General features: G+C 44.7%; 1 protein-coding gene across 2 annotated transcripts in view; it reads left to right on the top strand.

Moving 5' to 3' along the window:
* The window catches only part of MMS22L (MMS22 like, DNA repair protein), a 142,186-nt gene that overhangs the window by 6,360 nt on the left and 116,480 nt on the right, over nucleotides 1–19,346 (top strand). For both annotated transcript variants that reach the window (XM_005301141.4, XM_065588224.1), the window contains exons 4-7: nucleotides 1,469–1,521; nucleotides 12,889–12,976; nucleotides 13,089–13,266; nucleotides 14,560–14,653. In XM_005301141.4, the coding sequence (XP_005301198.2) occupies nucleotides 1,469–1,521; nucleotides 12,889–12,976; nucleotides 13,089–13,266; nucleotides 14,560–14,653 (413 nt within the window). The remainder of the gene's footprint in view (nucleotides 1–1,468; nucleotides 1,522–12,888; nucleotides 12,977–13,088; nucleotides 13,267–14,559; nucleotides 14,654–19,346) is intronic.

Below are 19,346 nucleotides of genomic sequence, written 5' to 3'. Positions count from 1 at the left end.
CTATGTTGAAATCACCAAGTTCTTCCATCTTTTCCCACACAATGGATGTGGTTGAAAAAACTTATCCAGTGTCTAATAGAGTTTGTAGTGTGGATGAGATATAGCTGGCTGAAGCTCAACCCAAATGACTGAAGTGGCTTTTGTACAATGTGGGGAAAGAATGGTGGAACTTATTTTGGTGTCTCCACTTATAGGAGTATTCTCAACTCTCCTTGTACAGGCATCCAACTGGGGCTTATTGGATCCTTGCAGGATAGCTGGAGATTTCATAGGGTTTTTAAAATTTGCGCTTGACAAAAAGGATGCAGCCTTTTCTTTCGTGACCTCACCATGGTTATGTATGCCTTTCTCACATCCAAATTACTGCCATACACTCTACATGGGGGCTACACTTGAAAGCAATCTGAAAATTACAGTTAGTGCAGAATGTAGCGGCATTATTATTAGTTGGCACTTCCTGTTGGGTTACGTTGCACCTGTGTGCTGTGATTTGCAGTGGCTGTCAAACACATTTCTAAGTGAAGTTGTTGGCTTTCACCTACAAAAACCATGAATTATTGAGCTCTTCCTACTTTAGAGACAATCTCCCCTTACCCAATACTGTGGCTGTTATTATTAATTAAAGTACCCCAAATTAATAATAGTCATCACCCTACTTTATATAATGAGGGGGCTGCTGGCTGGGCAATCAGTCTCCATGGGGGTCTTCTATTCTGTAAATCATTTCTGCCCCACTTGTTTACCAGAGCTTGGAATTGGTGGCCTTAAGTGTGGGCTGCATGACTTGTCTGTTCTCCCAAATTTATATTGGGGGCAAGATGGGGGTGTTGAGGAGTGTTTGGGGATAGATGATAAGAGGAGAGTCTGTTGAACTGACTTTTGTAGTTGTTTACTTTTGGACACAAATTAAGAGACTGACTAGTACATTTTATGAATCTAAATAAATCACTTAAGCTACACCTTGCTTATCTCTTGTCTGATCCTTTTTTTGGCTTTCTGTTATCTGACTTCTCTAGTTTGTTATAAATGCTGCTAAAGTCATCTTCTGCCACTCCATTCATATATTTTCCCCCCAAATCCCTTCAGTAGATTGTCTTTTTCCATATCAAATTCTTCACTTTCAGAATCCTGCCCAGTCTTGCCCCTTCTACATCTCTATTCTCATGTCTGCCTGCTCTAGCCCTATACACTTCTTGCTTTAGCCATTATTTTTTCTTGGTGCCCTCCCTGCCATGCTTGGAACAGCATTGCATTTTCCTTATGATGATCCCTCCTATTTGATGTCTCTGTAGTCTCTCCTGAGTGACCTGATGCCCAGTTTATGCTCTTGTAAGCTTTTCTAGGAAGAGACTGTTTCTTATTTCGTGTTTTGAAAAACATTCTATACATTTACAGCACTATAAAATAAATGTTTGTGAAATATCCTTTAACTCTATAATACATAGTTTTGTGGTATCTTTTTAATTAGGCAACACATAAACAAATTGGAAAACCTAGTACAGATGAGTTCATCAGACTTTGGTAAGTTTGACATATTTCCATTTATATTGGGGTGGAAGATGGTCTTTTTATTATATGGGTGTAAAGAGTCTAGCACAACAGGGCTTGATTCCTGATTGGGGCTTCTAGGTGCTACTACAATACAAACATTAATAATATGTATTAGCATAAGCCTGCAATTTCTTAATATCTCTGGCTGTATATATTTCTGACATTATTGCTGTGGTAGGCTAAAGTGAGTGGGAAGAAAGACGTCTGCTGTTCTTAGCAGAAGTGTCGTGACTCACTTCAGTACCAGCCTAACTATATGTTGATTATCTAGGAAATGCCTAGGGTGAAATCTCGGCCCTCTTGAAGGCCATGGGATTTTTGTCATTGACTTCAACAAGGCCAGGGTTTCACCCATAGTGCAGGGCTTAGTGAACCGTTAATTCTTTGAATTAAAAATAAAAAGTTAATTCAAGCTCTCAATGATTTTAGTTATTAAGATAGCATTTTTCCGTATCCTCCTGGCTTATATATAAACAAGCTGTTATATTTGCTTAGTTTAGAAATTATTTATAGACTTCATTTGTCCTTGCAACAGAATCGATGAAATGGCAGCGCTACAAAACAGTTAATTTGAATTAAATACTAAGGCATGAGAAGTACGTTTCTGAAGGATTATTGCAGCCTTAGGCTTATTGTGAGTTTGAAGGCCAAATTACTTCAGCGAGTTGAGAACTGAAGTAATTGCTCAGAAATACGCTCCCTATGGTATCCTGTTGCTACTTGGAAATACTTGTTATAAAGGCACAAATAAATATCTGCTCTTTTTGTTTGAGATTCTTATAATGGTGTTAATTTAATTGATGATCCAACCAATCAGCTGTTCCATTATAGTTGTAGGTCTGAGCTTGTTGTCTTGCTTCTTTTATAAACATCTAGTTTCAAGGGCTAGTTGATTTGTCATAAAAGTCTAGTCTTGGCTGAGATTTTACCTTTAAGGTCTCAGCCTGGAAAGGATTTTATTTTAAATTCCAGTTAATCTTCTATATGTTGTTTTTGGACCAAGAAAAAGTAATTTATTTTTTAAATTTAAGCATCTATTTGAGGCTCTTTATTTTATCTTGTTCACTTTGTCAGATATCAAGGTAGCAACATATAATAAAGTAAAATAGTTAACAAAATAGTACAGAAATGTTTGCCAAAAATCAAATGTAGGAGCCATACTATGTCTTCTTTAGGTGAGGCGCCATGTACTTCTGGGCAGACTTAGCCTAAATTCTGTGGCACTATTGCTGCTATTTCCTCTTCCAGTGAGTCATATGTAACTTCTGTAACGTTACCTGCTTCTGGAAAAACCTTAATAACTTCATGCAACTGCTAATGCACTTCCTTCTTTTACAGTCTTTGGTATAATCATGCTTTCATTCATGTAAGAAATACATGCAGGAGTGTGCTGTTGAAGTGCCAGGGTTGACTGAAGACATGGTTCCCTTCAGGCCCTGAGGTGCATGCAGTCTGTAAGAGACACACACAAAGCAAATGTTTGTAAAGCATTTGGGTGTCCTTTGTTCAAAGGTATCATAAATATTATTGTTACCAGACCTAATGCTAGAAAATGGAGCAAAGTCTGAGTAAAAGCAAACAATTTGCTCTCCTGAAAATAATTGCAAAGCTGAAGGATTAAATCCTCTGCCCCAGTTGCCCAGAGTGCACATGCAACTAGGCCACAGCCACTAAATACAGAGTATTTGAGGGAGGAATGGGCCAAACCTGCTTCTTCCATCATCCCCCAAATTTGGTTTGGGCCCTGTGGATGGGTTGTACATGTACACCAGGCCAACCCATATTACCCTCCATTTCTCCATAGGCTTTGGAGAGTCACTGCAGGAATCTCTGAGGTGTGACGGGTGTGTGCAGATCCTTTTTCCCTTTTATGTTTTTGTGTTTGATATTTCAAGTCACTTACAAAATGTTTTACTGTAATGGGAGTACTCACCTCTTGAGTGCATCCTAGCAGATGGGTTTGGTTCTGCAGTCTCTCGCACTCTGCTCTCCCTCCAGACTGCCAGTCAACGCTGGTGGATCTTCAATGGCTCGGCCCTCCAACCAAGTCACAACATCCAAATGAACCTCTTCTAGGATAGTAGAGAGTCCAATAAATGAACAGTCCTGTTGTCCTCACTAGTGTCTTCAGCCTGTGCTCTGGGCCCACTTAATTCAGTCTTGTTCGGGCTCTCAAATAACTCCTGTCCCCTTCTTGGGGTTTATGCCACTATGGCTGGTGGGGGAATCCAGGCCTGTTTACTACTCTGGATTCCAACCCCCGGACATTATAAACAGCAGCTGCACCCTGCTTGATTTTCAGTTCGTTGGTGCTTCATCTCTGGGCCTGTTCCTACCTGGCCCCTTTTAGTTTCACCCTTATATCAGGGTTAATGTTCTTGGGTCCTCTCTCTCTCTCTCTGCAAACCTAGCTTAAGCAAACACAGCAAGAACTAAACTCTAGCTATCCCCCATACACCTTTGACCAGAAAGGCACTCCCTTCCTCACCCCTCTGGTCCTAGCGACGAACTGACCTGCTGAAACCCTGCAGCTCCCTGCTGGGCTTCGATTGCATGCTTCTGTGAGGTCTCTTTAGACATTCCTGGAGAACTCACTTTCATTGCTCCTTTCCTGTCATTTTGCTGCTTCGTGGGGAGGGGTGTAGTAGGACTTTTGGGCCTCCCGTAGGGAGCTGCATAGGCCAGGTACACCCCATCACATACTTCAGTTACAATGTCAAACAAAATTAACAATATTTAACAGCATGTTGCATATTAATTGTACCTGTTTATATCATTCCCCTTTCCCCTTCTTTCAAATGATATAAATGCAACTGTAACATGATATATGTATATTTAATCATTCATATTAATTTTTAAAACCTTTATTGGGAAGCTGACTATTTTCCAGGGATGAAGGGGAAGCTAGGAAATATGGAAAGTTAGAGGTGGGATTGGGAATGTAAGTCAGTTATTGTCCTACGTGTATGCCCTTCTTGACTATTTATTGTTCCTGTAAGTACAAGATTATTGTGTTCACATAAAAACATCTTGATTACTTCAGTATTTCTGTTGTATTGTTTTCCTATCTAAAGTAGACCAATACTTTTATTAGTTTTTATCCCTTTTTTGACAATATCAATAAGTAATAATCTCCTCCTGCTTCGATCATTGCAAATAATTTTCATTACTGGGGCTCAATATTTAATTTAAACAACTTCCCCATTTAGGTCTTATGTCAATGTCCAAGTATCTAATTTTATTATCCACTACTTTTGTTGAGCATTTGTAATCTTTTAAGACTCTTTTGGATGCAAGACATAGTATTAAAGGCTTGTCTACTCTTGAAATGCTGCAGCTGTGCTGCTGTAGTGCTTCAGTGTGGACACTACCTACACCAACGGGAGGGGTGGTTCTGTTGGTGTAATTAACGCAAGAGGCAGTAGCTAGGTCAATGGAAGAGTTCCTCCATCAACCTAGTGCTGTCTACACTGGTGGTGGGGTTGGTTTAACTATGCTGCTAAAGGAGGTGGATTTTTCATACCCTTGAGTGGTGTATTTAAACCAACTTCATTTTCTAGTGTAGACTAGGCTTTAGAGTAGTTTAGGCTGTACCCCAATTCCTGACCAAAAGCTTCAGTTATTTCTTTTATACTAGCCAATTTTTATTTATAACTTGCATAACAAGCATAAGGTCATCAGCATATAATGAAACTGTTTTCTATTCTATCTATACACTTATTCCTTGAACATGTGTCCCTGAAATTTTGGGCTAGTGCTTTGATAATTAAATCACGTAAGAAGGGTGTAAGGGACATCCTCTCTTATTCTGTGTAATGGTATTGGCTCAGTATTTTTCCCCAGGTGCATGTCATAGGATTTTTATAGATTGTTTTGTTCCACTTCTGCAAGTGTCCCTCAAAACCATATTTCTCTAACATTCTGAATAGAAATATGCATTCTATTGAGACTGTTCATAGTTAGAATGTAGACCTCTTTAGTGCTTCTGGAGTGCTGTACCACATATAAAAGTTTTCTTCTTCTTGCTTGCTGCTTCTTTGTGCTTGCTCGTGTCAATTCTATTTTAGTTGTGTGTGCTCTCACGTGCATGGTTGTTGAAGATTTTTGCTTTAGCAGTATCCATGGGGCCAGCTGGCCCACCCCTTGAGTGCCGCACTCGTGTGTCTGTATATCAGGCACCACCAGCTCTCAGTTCCTTCTTACCGCCCGTGGTGGTTAGTCGGAGCGCCTTTCCTTACATAGCAAGGGCTAGCGGCTTCATTTCTTCTGACTTCAAGCCTTAGGGTCTTGTAAATAGTTGTTTATAGTATCAGAGGGGTAGCCGTGTTAGTCTGAATCTGTAAAAAGCAACAGAGGGTCCTGTGGCACCTTTAAGACTAACAGAAGTATTGGGAGCATAAGCTTTTGTGGGTAAGAACCTCACTTCTTCAGATGCAAGACATCTTGCATCTGAAGAAGTGAGGTTCTTACCCACGAAAGCTTATGCTCCCAATACTTCTGTTAGTCTCAAAGGTGCCACAGGACCCTCTTTTGTTTATAATAGTTAGTGTTAAGTAGCTGTTAAACATAGTTAGAAGTTAGAGTCCCAGCGGGGACTTTGCCCCAGGTGGGCCATGCTCCAGTCTCCGGGGTTTAAGCCCTGCACAGACTGTAACAGGCATATGCCTGTAAGTGATCCTCGCAGCAGCTGCCTCAAGTGCGTATTTGTAAAACTCTTTGACTCAGGACTCATAAAGAGTGGGATATTCATTTGTGAGCGCTCCGTATGGAGGCTGCCCTTCGTCTGGCTTCTGAGTTGTCCCGCCAAGACTAGCCTAGTACCTAGGCCTCGGTGCGCAGCGCACCCCCGTCACCAGTGCCCAGAAAGAAAATGAAGAAGCACAGTTCTGCAAAAAAGGCCATGGGGCATTGGCCAAAGGACCCAGTTTGGGCTGCCCAGCCACTCCAGCCCATGTGGACGTGCCTCCTTGGTCGGGGCCCTTAGCCCCTTAAAGGATCCACGACTGACTCCGGGGAGTGGTAGGGGACCCAAACTTCTGGCAGCATTGACGCTTTTCTAAGTTTCCCTGGCGTGGAGAGAGCGGAGGCCTCCACAGTGGTGGCACCATGTGCGCCGCAGGAAGTGGCAAAGGCTCCCTACGAGGGCAAGCCAGCCTCTAAGACCCCTCATGGGGCAATGGAGCGCCGCCGATCTCCCGGGCCAAGGCAGTGCTCTCCATCTTTGCACCGCAGATCTCCGGCATTGCAGCCCAGATCTCTGTATTACTGGCACCGTTTGCCCTCATGTCAGTCGTCCTCTAGGCATAGATCTTGGTCGCCTGCCCCGTGGGAGCGTTTCCCATCACGATTCTGGTCCCCCTGGCCCTGGTCCCCTGGATACTGGCACCAATCTTCCCACTCCGAACACCAGTCTCTGGCAGCGACGGTCAGCAGGCAGACTCAGAAATCAGCCGCCCCGCCGTGGTCCCCAGAAGGGGATTCCTCTGGCACGGAAGGGCAGTTTAGCCTCTTGCCAAGACCCCACCAGCGCGACTGGGCACCTGAGGCCGCATTGACATCTATGGCACTGCCTTGGCGGCATGGCCAGTGGTCAGCAGAGTGGCCTTATTGGAGTGTGTGGGGCATGTTGGTGATGATGATGCCCCTTTTGCACCGCTCATCTGCCACCACATCGGAACAACAGCTGTCGGCACCGGCAGCACCGGGCTCAGTACATGAGACGCACTCGGAGGTCTGGGTAGAGGAGGCAGTGCCCACCCCAAAACCCTCCTCTCCCATGGAGGATGACCTCCGCCAGTGGTATAGTCGTCGTCCTCATCCCCAGACGCGGCAGTTGCGGGATCCTTGAGGACCAACCCGCTGGATGATTTTAAAGAACACCAGGCTTTGCTTCAATGGGTGACTGAGAACTTGGGCCTAGAGGTGGAGGAGATGGCTGAGCGGTCGGACACCTTGTTCAACGTGTCTCAGCCTCTATCCCGTCCGTGTTGCACTATCAGTGCATGACGGGATCCTGAAAATTGCCAACGCCCTCTGGCAAACCCCATCGTCCGTCCGTCCAGCTCATCTCCAGAAGGGCTGAAAAGAAGTACTTCGTCCTGGCCAAAGGATTCGAATACCTTATGCCCACCCACTTCCGGGTTCACTAGTTGTCTCTGCGGCCAACGAGAAGGACAAGCAGGGGCACACCAGTTCAACGCCCAAAAATAAAGAGGCCAAAAGACTAGACCTTTTGGGGAGAAATATTTATTCAACAGCCAGCCTGCAATTCCGGGTGGTGAACCATAAGGCCCTCTTGGGCAGGTACAATTTTAACTTATGGGACTCCCTCCATAAATTCAAGGAGTCCCTCCCTCAGGGTTTGGCCGAGGAATTTGGCACCCTGGTGGAGGAGGGCATCACGGCGGCTAGGTGTTCTCTCCAGATGGTGTGGGATGCAGCGGACTCGGCAGCTAGGATGGTTGCGTCGGCAGTGATCATGAAGCACAGCTCCTGGCTTCAGACCATCGGCCTGTCCAAAAAGATGCAGACCTCTATCCAGGATCTCCCATTCGACGGGAATAGTCTCTTTTTTCAGAGCAGACTGATGCCAGGCTGCATGAGTTAAAGGACACTTGGTGTGACGGGTTCCCCTTCTCCCTAGGGTGCCACTTGGAACTGGGGTACCACTGAGCCCACCTGACCCACCAGCCTGGGCACCCTTTACACTGTATTGCTGAGGGAAGCCTTCACTCGGGCTTCAGACTGTACTTTACCAGCACACATACAGTTAGGGACACACCCAGCTGCAGTTTTACACACAGATGCTGGAACAGCTGTTCTGGGCAAACCCTTCCCTTTAATCAGTGAGGAGATATTCCTGTACTCCCCCAAATTGCTTCTCAACTTCCTTTGATGGGCCCCCCTCTAAAACACCCATCTCTGTGCTCTCTAGAGTGGGATCTATCCCCTGTTCAGTTGTGGTCGCTCCATCTGGAGGTGGTCAGCATAATTTTCCAGAGGTGGAGGACTCCCCAGGTAGACCTGTTCACGTCCAGGCAGAACAGAAAATGTCACGTGTTCTGTTAGATCTGGGAAATAGACAGGAGCTCCTTATCAGACGCTTTTCTCATTCCATGGTTGTTGGCGCTGATGTATGCCTTCCTGCCAGTGCCATTGATTCATAGGGTCCTTATGAAGAAGAAGCAAGACTGGGCGAGAGTTATCCTAATATCCCCCATGTGGCCTCGCCAACACTGGTTCGGCATGTTGCTGAGCCTTTCAGTAGCCGCCCCACTGCAGCTACCCCACTGGCCGGATCTGCTGTCTCAGAACCACGGTAGCATTTTGCACCTGAACCTGACGGTGCTGCACTTGATGGCTCAGCTACTGCATGGCTAAGCATGGACGAATGGGCATATTCGCCCCATGTTCAGCAGGTCTTGTTGGGTAGCAGGAAATCCTCCACCAGAGTGACTTACCTGGCCAAATGGAAAAGGTTCATGGGCCGGGCCTCAGAACAGCGTATCCAGGCCGAGTAGGCCCCACTGCAGGAGATCCTGGATTATCTGCTGCAGCTCAAACTCCAGAGTTTGTCCCTGTCATCGATCAAGGTCCACCTGGCCGCGATCTCGGCTTTCATCCTCCGCTCCAAGGCAGGTCAATCTTCACTGACCACATGATGGCACAGTTTTTGAAAGGTCTGGAGCATCTCTATTTGCACGTCTCGGATCCCGTGCCTTCCTGGGATGTAACTCTCGTGCTGTTGAGGCCCCTTGAGCCTCTGACTTCCTGCTCTCTCCTGCTTCTCTCCTGGAAGGTTTTGTTCCTGGTTGCAATAACGTTGGCTTGCAGGGTGTCCGAGATCAGGGCGCTTACTTCAGAAAGCCCTATACGGTCTTCTACAAGGCTAAGGTCCAGTTGCAACTGCACCCAGCATTTCTGTCCAAGGTCATTTCCCGGTTTCAGACTGGCCAGGACATATATTTACCTGTCTTCTTTCCAAAGCTTCCTACGTCAGATAAGGAGTGCAGGCAACACACCCTGGACATCAGAAGGGCGCTGGCATAGGTAGAAAGAAGCTATTCCATAATTCAACGCAGTTGTTTGTTGCAGTGGCAGACAGAATGAAAGGTCGCCCAGTGTCTGCTCAGAGAACACTCGACTAGGGCTCAAGCGTCGTCAGTGGGCTTCCTAGCACAGGTACCAATCCAAGAGATCTGTAGGGCCACTACCTGGTCGTCTGTCCACACGTTCGTGTCTCATTATGCACTTGCCCAGCAAGCTCGAGATGACGCTAGTTTTGGCAGAGCAATGCTGGAAGCTGCAAGACTGCGAACTCCGAGCCCCCCTTCTTGGACACTGCTTGTGAGTCACCTAGAATGGAATCGACATGAGCAAGCACTCGAAGAAGAAAAAAGGCAGGGCACTGCCAGATTGTTTGCTCTCTGCCAAGAAGCCCTCCGGCTCTGGGACTTCTGTCTGTAGCACGATATCCATCTTGGAGCCACTCACCTCTCTGGGGCCAAGAATGCCTTTGCAGATCACCTCAGCATGACCTTCTTGCCTCGCCATGAGTGGTCCTTCCATCCGGATGTGGTCAGCTTCATCTTCCGCAAGTGGGGAACTCCCCTGGTGGACTTGTTTGTGTCCAGGCAGAACAAGAAATGCCACGTTCTCTGTGCAATGCGGGGTATGGACAGAGGACCCCTGTCTGACGCCTTTTTGTTCCCATGGTTGGGGGCTCTGAAGTATGCCTTCCCTCCGGTGCCGTTTCTCCAGGGTCCTCATGAAAATCAAGTAGGACAGGGCAAGGGTGATCCTCGTAGTGCTGGCTTAGCATGCTGAACCACTGCTAGCGCAGCCGCTGGACCTCTCAGTGGCCGCTCCATTCCAGCTACCACTCCAGCCGGACCTGCTGTCCCAAAACCATGGCAGTCTTCTGCATACGAACCTGCAGGTGCTGCACCTAACAGCTAGGCTGCTGCATGGTTAAATGAGCAGGAGCAGCAGTGCTTGGCTGATGTCCAACAGGTCCCATTGGGCAATAGAAAACTCTCCACCAGAGCGACCTACCTGGCCAAATGGAAGCGGTTCGCCTGCTGGACCTCGGATAAAGGCATTCGGACTGCACGAGCCTTGATGCAGTTAATCCTAGATTACCTTCTGCATCTCAAACTCCAAGGCCTGTCCCTTTTCTCTGTCAAGGTTCACTTGGCGGCTGTCTTGGCCTTCCATCCGCCGCTTGCGGGTAGGTCGGTTTTTGCCCAGGACATGACTGCCAGATTCCTCAAGGGCCTTGAGCGCCTCTACCTGCACGTTCCTCTGTGGGACCTGAACCTGGTGCTGTCGTGGCTCACGGGACCCCCTTCAAGCCTTTGGCTTCCTGCTCTCTTCTTCTCCTGTCCTGGAAGATTGTATTCCTGGTCGCAATAACATCTGCCCATCCGGTCTCAGAGATTAGGGCGCTCACCTCGGAACCAAGGTCCAGCTGAGACCACACCCGGCTTTCCTGCCCAAGATGGTCTCCCAGATTCATACAAGCCAGGACATTTTCTTACCTGTCTTCTTTCCAAAGCCGAATAAATTGGAGGAGGAGCATAAGCTGTATTTCCTAGATGTCAGGAGGGCATTAGCCTTCTACATTGAAAGGACCAAGCCATTCCACAAGTCGACACAGTTGTTCATCGCGGTAGCCGACAGAATGAAAGGTTGCCCAGTGTTCATCTTGGATCACCGCCTGCATTCACTTCTGCCATGATCAGGCGACCCTTATTGTGGAACACCCGGTGATTGTAACTGCCCACTCGACCAGGCGTCTTCGGCAGCCTTTCTGGCCCAAGTGCCTATCCATAACATCTGCAGGGTGGCCGCTTGGTCATACGTCCTCGTCCCACTACGCGCTTACCCAGCAGGAACAAGGACGACACTGGCTTCAGTAGGGTACTTCAGTACTATCAACCGCCAGACTGTGAACTCCGAACTCACCTTCACATACACTGCGTGTGAGTCACCTAGAATGGAATCTACATGAGCAAGCACTTGAAGAAAAAATGGTTACCTACCTTTCATAATTGTTGTTCTTCGCGATGTGTTGCTCATGTCCATTCCATTACCTACCCTCCTTACCCCTCTGTCAGAGTTGCCGGCAAGAAGGAAGTGAGAGGGTGTAGGGTCGGTGGCGCCTAATACACCTACGCATGAGCGTAGCACTCAAAGAGGGCACCACAGCCGACCCTACAGATACCGCTAAGAGAAAAATCTCCACCAACTGTGTACGTGGGGGCGCACACACCTGAAATGGAATGGACATGAGTAACATCTCGAAGAACAACAGTTACGAAAAGGCAGGTAACCGTTTTTTATATTATTTCAGGGACTTCTTCCATCTATAAAGCTAGCTTGGTTTTGGTGAATCAGTTCAGAAGATGGAAATGCACTTAGTAACAAGGGTGTTATCTGTGTTTTAAACATTTTATAGAATTCAGAGGTGTCTCCATCAGATACAGGGCTCTTCCCTGATTTTAATGATGAAATTATCTGTTTCTTCTCTGTTATTGGACCAGCTAGTACTTCTCTTTCTTTATATGTCAGTCTGGACATTTTAATAACCTGCAGTATGTGCCAGTTCTTCCAAATTTTTGTATCTGTTAGTGTAAATTTCCCAGAAATATTTTACTAGTATCATGTGAAGTTCTTGTAAATGTGGTCTCTGCTGTGCTGCCAAAACCTTGTCCCTCCCTCCCTGTCCCATGCAGCTGCAATGTAGCTTTTAAAAATGCTTTTGGGCTTCAGTGTCCACATATTTCAGAGTAGCAGCCGTGTTAGTCTGTATCCGCAAAAAGAACAGGAGTACTTGTGGCACCTTAGAGACTAACAAATTTATTAGAGCATAAGCTTTCGTGGACTACAGCCCACCTCATAGTGTACCTAGGAATTTGTCTGATGATGGTGTTTTTCCATTCTTCCATCTCTTCTTATTAAAACTAATCCATAACAATGCTTGCTTACATCTTCACAGATTCTAAAGTTGTGCTTTTCTGTTGTTTAATCTACTGTGTCAGGGAAAACAAGTGAAGATAATGTGAATGATTCCCACTGTACTGAACTATGTATGGCATTTTCTCTTTCTTTTTACCTTTAACTGGACCGTGTTTTGTGATAGTTTATGTGGAGGATACTTAGCAGGGAAAAATTGTAATATAACATTTTATTTACAGTTGAACGATATTGTTTAAACAGAATTGCTCTTAGAACTTATTGTGAAATATTTTTATCACTACAGTGTCATTAGTATTATAAAGATTTCTTTTGAAAGAAGTGATTTATGCCTCTGACTCGTTAATTTTCTGTTTTCAGGTCAGGCTGCAAATCTACACTCTGAAGCAGGCAACATCAGACATCACTGTATTGCATTTCTGCATTATGTGAAGGTGTTCATCTTCAGGTGAGATGACATACACAATTTCAATAACTAGTTAACTTATTGTGTGTAATTAGTTTTGAATAACCATCTGTTATGCACCCTTTAATTATATATTGATGTGCTGTTCATTCAGATACCTGGAATCACACAAAACAGAGGATGACGGGCTACTTCATCCATATGAAGAACTGGAAGTCCAGCTCCCTTCAGTGCTGGTTGAGGAGCTTCATGCCTTGACCTTACATATTGGACATCTGTATGAACTCCCAAGTAGTATCCTGGGAGCATTTACCATTCAACATCAGGCAAAGGTTTGGCTTATCTTTTTAATACATCATACCACAGTCCAGATTTGACTCTTATAAATTATGATGAATAAAAGTTAGTTTTATTTAAAAAATGGGAATGCATCTCATGCACTTATTAGTTAAGTGTCATCCTATATTGCTCAAACAGTTATTTTTTGACATTGGGTGTATTAGACCTTGCATTTTCTTTGTACAATATTTCTCTTTTAGAATCCTTATTGGCATTATGCAAATAAAATGTAATTTATATTTAGAGGTGAATAAATAGGCTTGATCAATCGGCTTGTCATAGTGCTATTATTTGTTTTTCAAAAATTAATTGTGTTTATCCATGATTACAATGAGAACTCTCGAGTTCCCAACTAGAAGAGGCACTTTTATAAAGACAAATTCTGAAACTTGTCTAAAACAGGAAAAGAGCATCTTTGTGCAGGAGAAAACTGCAATAACTCCATTTCCCTTTTTGGGGGGAGGGATAGTTCAGTGGTTTGAGCATTGGCCTGCTAAACCCAGGGTTTTGAGTTTAATCCTTGAGGGGGCCATTTAGGGATTTGGGGCAAAAATCTGTCTGGAGATTGGTCCTGCTTTGAGCAGGGGGTTGGACTAGATGACCTCCTGAGGACCCTTCCAACCCTGATATTCTATGAACATTTAATAGACTAGAGCAGTATACAGTTGTAAGATTTTTCCATTTGGGGTAGGGAATATTTTTATTTTATTTTGTTTAAAAGGGATTCCATGATTAGAGCGCTATGCAAATCATTACGATGAAGGAAAATACCTATGGTAAGGAGTGACATTTTGATTCCTGCCATTCAGTCTGTTTGGGTCAAGGACTGATGAAGAACTGATGTTCTCTGTCTCTAGGGATGGATGCGTTACACTTTGAGTAGCTCTGAGGTCTCAGAAGTTAAAATGGTTAGGGCTCTGAATAAAAAAGTTGATCCTTATTATGGTCCATTTACCAGTTCTCTGCTGTCTAATAATGTGTGTGCTAGAAGGGCACATAGGGATTTGATGGTGCTTCACCTGTTCACCTTGAACTAAGATGTTTTGGTTAGTTGGATTGTGGGTTAGATTAAAGATTTTGTGAACCTGCTCTAAACAGAAGAGTAAGTGTGTGAGGAAGAACATTTTCTCTTTCACTTTGGAACGTATTATTTAATGTGATACTTGCCATCAGTGGGACTCCACATGGTCATAGGAGTCTGCCTGTCCTCGTGGTTCTTAGGATAGGATCCAGGCTTTGCTTAGTAAATATGAAATTAGAAAAAAAAAATATGTCTTTTATCACAGCTGTTTCCTCCATCGTGGCATTTACTGCATCTCCACTTGGATATCCATTGGCTAGTGCTGGAAATTCTTCATGTCCTAGGCGAGAAGATGCTGCGTAAGTCCATCTGTTTATGGTGCATGTTTATGCTTTGCATATTTTTAGTGATTTAGTTTCCGCCCCCCCCCCCCCCCCCCCGGTTACATATGTTTCTGATCTGAAGTTGTCCAAATTATTTTACTTTCTTTGGGGATTAGTTTCTGCATTTACTTTATTTTTTTTTTTCTTTTTAATTGCTATTAGATACATTGGCTAAAATCAAGAGTGGTGAGGGCAGGTTATTTCCAAGTTTTCCCACATGCTTTGGCTAGTGCATCTCAATCTGGATGTACAGTACAGTTACTAATCCGGGGTTGATCCTGTCCTAATGAAGGTTGACAATTACATCAAATTGTATTGTGGATTTGTGCTACTGGGATTAGACTGAGCCATCAAATTATTTTCTCTTGAAACTTCAAATGACTCAAGTTTAATTTAAAAAAATACACTTCTGAATGTTGCTTGCAAAAAATCAAAAGATGATGAACAGCACACAATAATTTGATGTGAACGGGGTGGAAAGGGTATCCAGGGATGGCTGATACAGATTTGAAGAGAATGGTCAAGACCATATGTTATGTTGAGGCCATGATTTTAAAAGAGGACACTTCCTCATCAGTTCCAAGCAACATGTCTGTGCTTCATTTATGAGAATTCTTGAGGAGATTTTGTGATTGATTAAAAAAAAAAATCCACATTTTTGTGCACAGGCGACCACTGAGGAGGTATTGGGAGAAGAGAGAGACCTTCGCCAAAGGAGTGTGTGAAAATATAGTGAGAAAAGGGCAAACCAATATGTGTGTGTGGGGGGGGTTTAGTGGCTTTACAGGGCAAGGAGTACACTGAAACTAGTAAGCTGTTTATGGTAGCAACTAAAGTAAAAGGTCAGGGAATGCAGTCGAGGAGAACAGCTTCAAAGCAATTCAGCTTGCTAGAGAAAAATGGTTGAAATACGAAGGAGGGCAATATGAGTTGCATTGTGAGGATTATTTATGTATTGTTCATTTGTATGTCAGCCAAGTCAAGCACAAAAAATAATTCTAGAGTACTATTTCTTTCCCCTTTCTATAAGTGTTGTGTCACATTGCATTGAAATCCACTTTAGTATAGAGCTTCTAAATAATGGTCCAATACTGGTACATATGTGAATTACAAAAATTGTAGTAATCTAGACATTGAGGTATATGAGAGCCAGCTCCTCTTTTAGTAATTCATTTGCTGTTGTTGGGGTGGAGTGAAGGAGGCCAACAAGACTTCCTTTTAAGTTTCCATTCATAATACAGTATTATGGAAAGGCAGATATATACTTGTCCAAGAACTACAGTAACATTTAACTGCCACGTACAAGTTGGAGTAATAATAAATATATTTGACATTCATATAGCACTTTACGTTAACTAATCTCCACAACTTCCCATAAGAAAAATATACTAAAACATATAAGGGGCAGATTCTGCCACCTTTACTCACGTTGAGTAAAATCTTACTCCATGTGGGATCCCATTGACCTTTCAGCTGAAATTCAACTTGACCTAAATAGGACCCAATAAGGTGTTGATCAACATGAGAAAAGGTGGCAGAATTTCGACCATAGCTAATACATTATATAATTGTACAAAATATATTATAGTAGGATATTGCATAATAAAGAGTTTTCAGCAAAAACAGTTATAAAGTATAGGTTCACTTGAATTCAATAAGCGTAACTTTGATATTAGCTGCCCTCAAGCAATGAATTTCTAAACATTTATATCACTTGCTTTTGTTTTTTTTCATGTGTACAAAAAATTTTAGACACTTGATTGCTCAGTTACTTGAGACCCAATGCAGCTGCTATTTAAATTAATAACAAAATGCCTCATTATGTCACTAAGAGCAGTACTCATGCTTGGTCACTTATCCACAGTGTTGTGAGTCCTCCAAAATATTCATCTTTGATTTTGTTCAGCAGTTTAGTTATGGATTCCGTATCCAAAAAAAATCTTGTATTCCTGTGCGAATTCTGCACTACTGTGCACATGCATAATTAATGAGCCATACATATTTTAATTTTTTGCGCAGAAAAAAGCTTCTGCTGAAATGTTGCTGCAGTTCTGCCTTGTGCCCACCAGAGGGCGAAGTGGCGCAAGAACAGCAGCAGCTCCCAGCCAGCAAGGGAAGAGAGCGAGCCTGTAGTGCCGCCTTTGTAGTGCCTGTCAGGCCAGGTCAGGAGACAGGGGCTATGGGTTGACAGACAGCATGGGATGCTGGGGGGAGGGGAGAGTGTCAGACAGGGGCTCATAAGGGCTAGTGCAGGAGGATAGACTGGGGTTGGGGCTGAATGGGAGTGGAGACAAAGGACCATGGGGGAGGTGCAGGGCCACATGGTGATGGAGGGGGTGTAGAGCTACATAGAGACAGAGGGTGGCTGGGTGGAGGCACACAGAGACAAATGGGGACAGGCAGGAGGGTACAGGGACACAGACAGGGGAGTGGCTGAGTGGGGGCACAGAGCCACATGGGGATGGGGGAGGGATGCAGGGCCACATAGGGATGGGGGGAGTGGGTGTCCGAGTGGGGGTGGAGGGACACATGGGGATGGGCAGATGTGCCTGACTGAATGGGAGAGGCTAGGGGTCTGCATGGGGAAAACTCCCTAACAATCCCTCCCTGCCCCGCAAAAAAACCTGTTCCATACTTTTCCCACCCATACCCAACAACCCTCCAAGTTCACACCCAGGTTTCTTCCCAGCAATTTACCTCCATCTCCCTCAGCTCCTCTGTTATCCCAGAATCCCCCCAAGTCTTTGCACTGTTTCTGATGGGCGTGGGAAATACGGTAGTTTAAAGGAATTATTACTCAGAGTCCTGTATTAATATGCCTAGTAAGGAATCTATTTGTCCAAAAAAAAAAAAAAAAAAGACATTTTCTGAGTCTTTTTTGTTGTCTGTCTTGTTACAGACAAACTTGCTGACTGGTATTTTGAAATAAATGACCCAAAATAATTGAAACTGGTGTGATTAACTCCTCACTTAACATTGTCCCGGTTAACGTTGTTTTGTTGTTACGTTGCTGATCTATTAGGGAACAAGCTCGTTTAAAGTTGTGCAATGCTCTCTTATAACGTCGTTTGGCAGCTGCCTGCTTTGTCCACTGCTTGCAGGATTCTCTGGAAGAGCAGCCCCTCCTTGTGGGGATTAGAACCAAGGGGGGCCATCAGCTCACCTAAATGAGCTCGGCAGCTGCCCAGCAGCAGTTCAGCTGTCCCTCCCCCCACTGCCGTGCTGCTCCTGCCTTGCCCTCTGCCTTTGAGCTGCTCCCCATCTTTTTAACCTCTCCTCTTATGGAAACTGTTCCATATACCTAATAATTCTGTTAACTTTTTCCTGCTTGCTGGGGGAGGAGGGGGAGAGGGGTGTTGATATCAGGATGTCCCCCTGCTCCTGCCCCTCCTCCCCCGCTCTGTACCCCCTCTCCACAAAGCGGAGGAGGGGACAGAAGGTGTAGGGGGGGAGCTTGCTGGAAGCTGTTGCTTCCTGTTTGAACTGGCTCATCTGCTTAAAAGGGCAACATACTTGAAGTGGGGTCAGTGACCTTAAAGGGGAAATGCACGTCTCTCTCAGGACAGGTCTTCACTATGGGGGGGGGGGTTGATTTAAGATACACAAATTCAGCTATGCGAATAGCATAGCTGAATTCGACGTATCGGAGCCGACTTACCCTGCTGTGAGGACGGCGGCAAAATCGACCTCCGCGGCTCCCCGTCGACGGCGCTTACTCCTACCTCCGCTGGTGGAGTAAGCGCGTCGATTCGGGGATTGATTGTCGTGTCCCGACGAGACATGATAATTCAATCCCCGAGAGATCGATTTCTACCCGCCGATTCAGGCGGGTAGTGTAGACCTAGCCTCACTCATGCATGCACCCCCCAGCACTTTCGAAATTCAGCCTCTGCACCCGTGCATGTGCTGTCAGGAGGAGGGAGTGGTGCGCTCCAGCTGGATAGCGTGGGCTCATCATCATGTTCAGTTTTTGCAGGGAAGTGTTTGCAACTACTGCCCTGCATCTATTGTGTTTCCTTCCTCCATGCTGCCTTGTAGAGTGTGAGGCTACATTAACAACAGCGTATTAACCCTTGAGGGCTCAGCCAAATGCTAGTTCATCATTTAGCAGCACAGCATTCCCTGGGAAATATTTCACCCTCTTACTCCACCACCTCAACCAAGCTTCACAATCATTCAATGCTGTGTACAATATTAAACTGTTCGTTTAAAATTGTTTAAAACTTATACTGTATATGCATATAATGTTTTTTGTCTGGCAAAAATTTTTTCCCTGGAACCTACCCCCCCCCTCCCATTTACATTAATTCTTTTGGGGAAATTGGATTCACTTAACATGGTTTCGCATAAAGTCGCATTTTTCATGAACAAATCTACAACATTAAGCAAGGAGTTACTGTACTTCCTTTTGTTTGTTTTAAACCCGCTGTCTATTAATTTCACTGGGTGACCTCTAGTTCTTGTGTTATGTGAGCGACTAAATAACATTTCCTTATTCATTTTCTCCACACCAGTCAAGACATCTGTCCTATCCCTTCTTAGTTGTCTCTTTTCCAAACTGAAAAGTCCCAGTCTTTTTAACCTCTCCTCTTATGGAAGCTGTTCCATACACCTAATAATTTTTGATGCCCATCTCTGTACCTTTTCCAATTCCAATATATCTTTTTTG

The sequence above is a fragment of the Chrysemys picta genome, chromosome 3 (genome assembly GCF_011386835.1).
Source record: "Chrysemys picta bellii isolate R12L10 chromosome 3, ASM1138683v2, whole genome shotgun sequence".
In the NCBI taxonomy this organism is placed as follows: domain Eukaryota; kingdom Metazoa; phylum Chordata; order Testudines; family Emydidae; genus Chrysemys; species Chrysemys picta.
The sequence above is the reverse complement of the archived record's forward strand: the minus strand, read 5'-3'. Positions and strand labels throughout refer to the sequence as shown.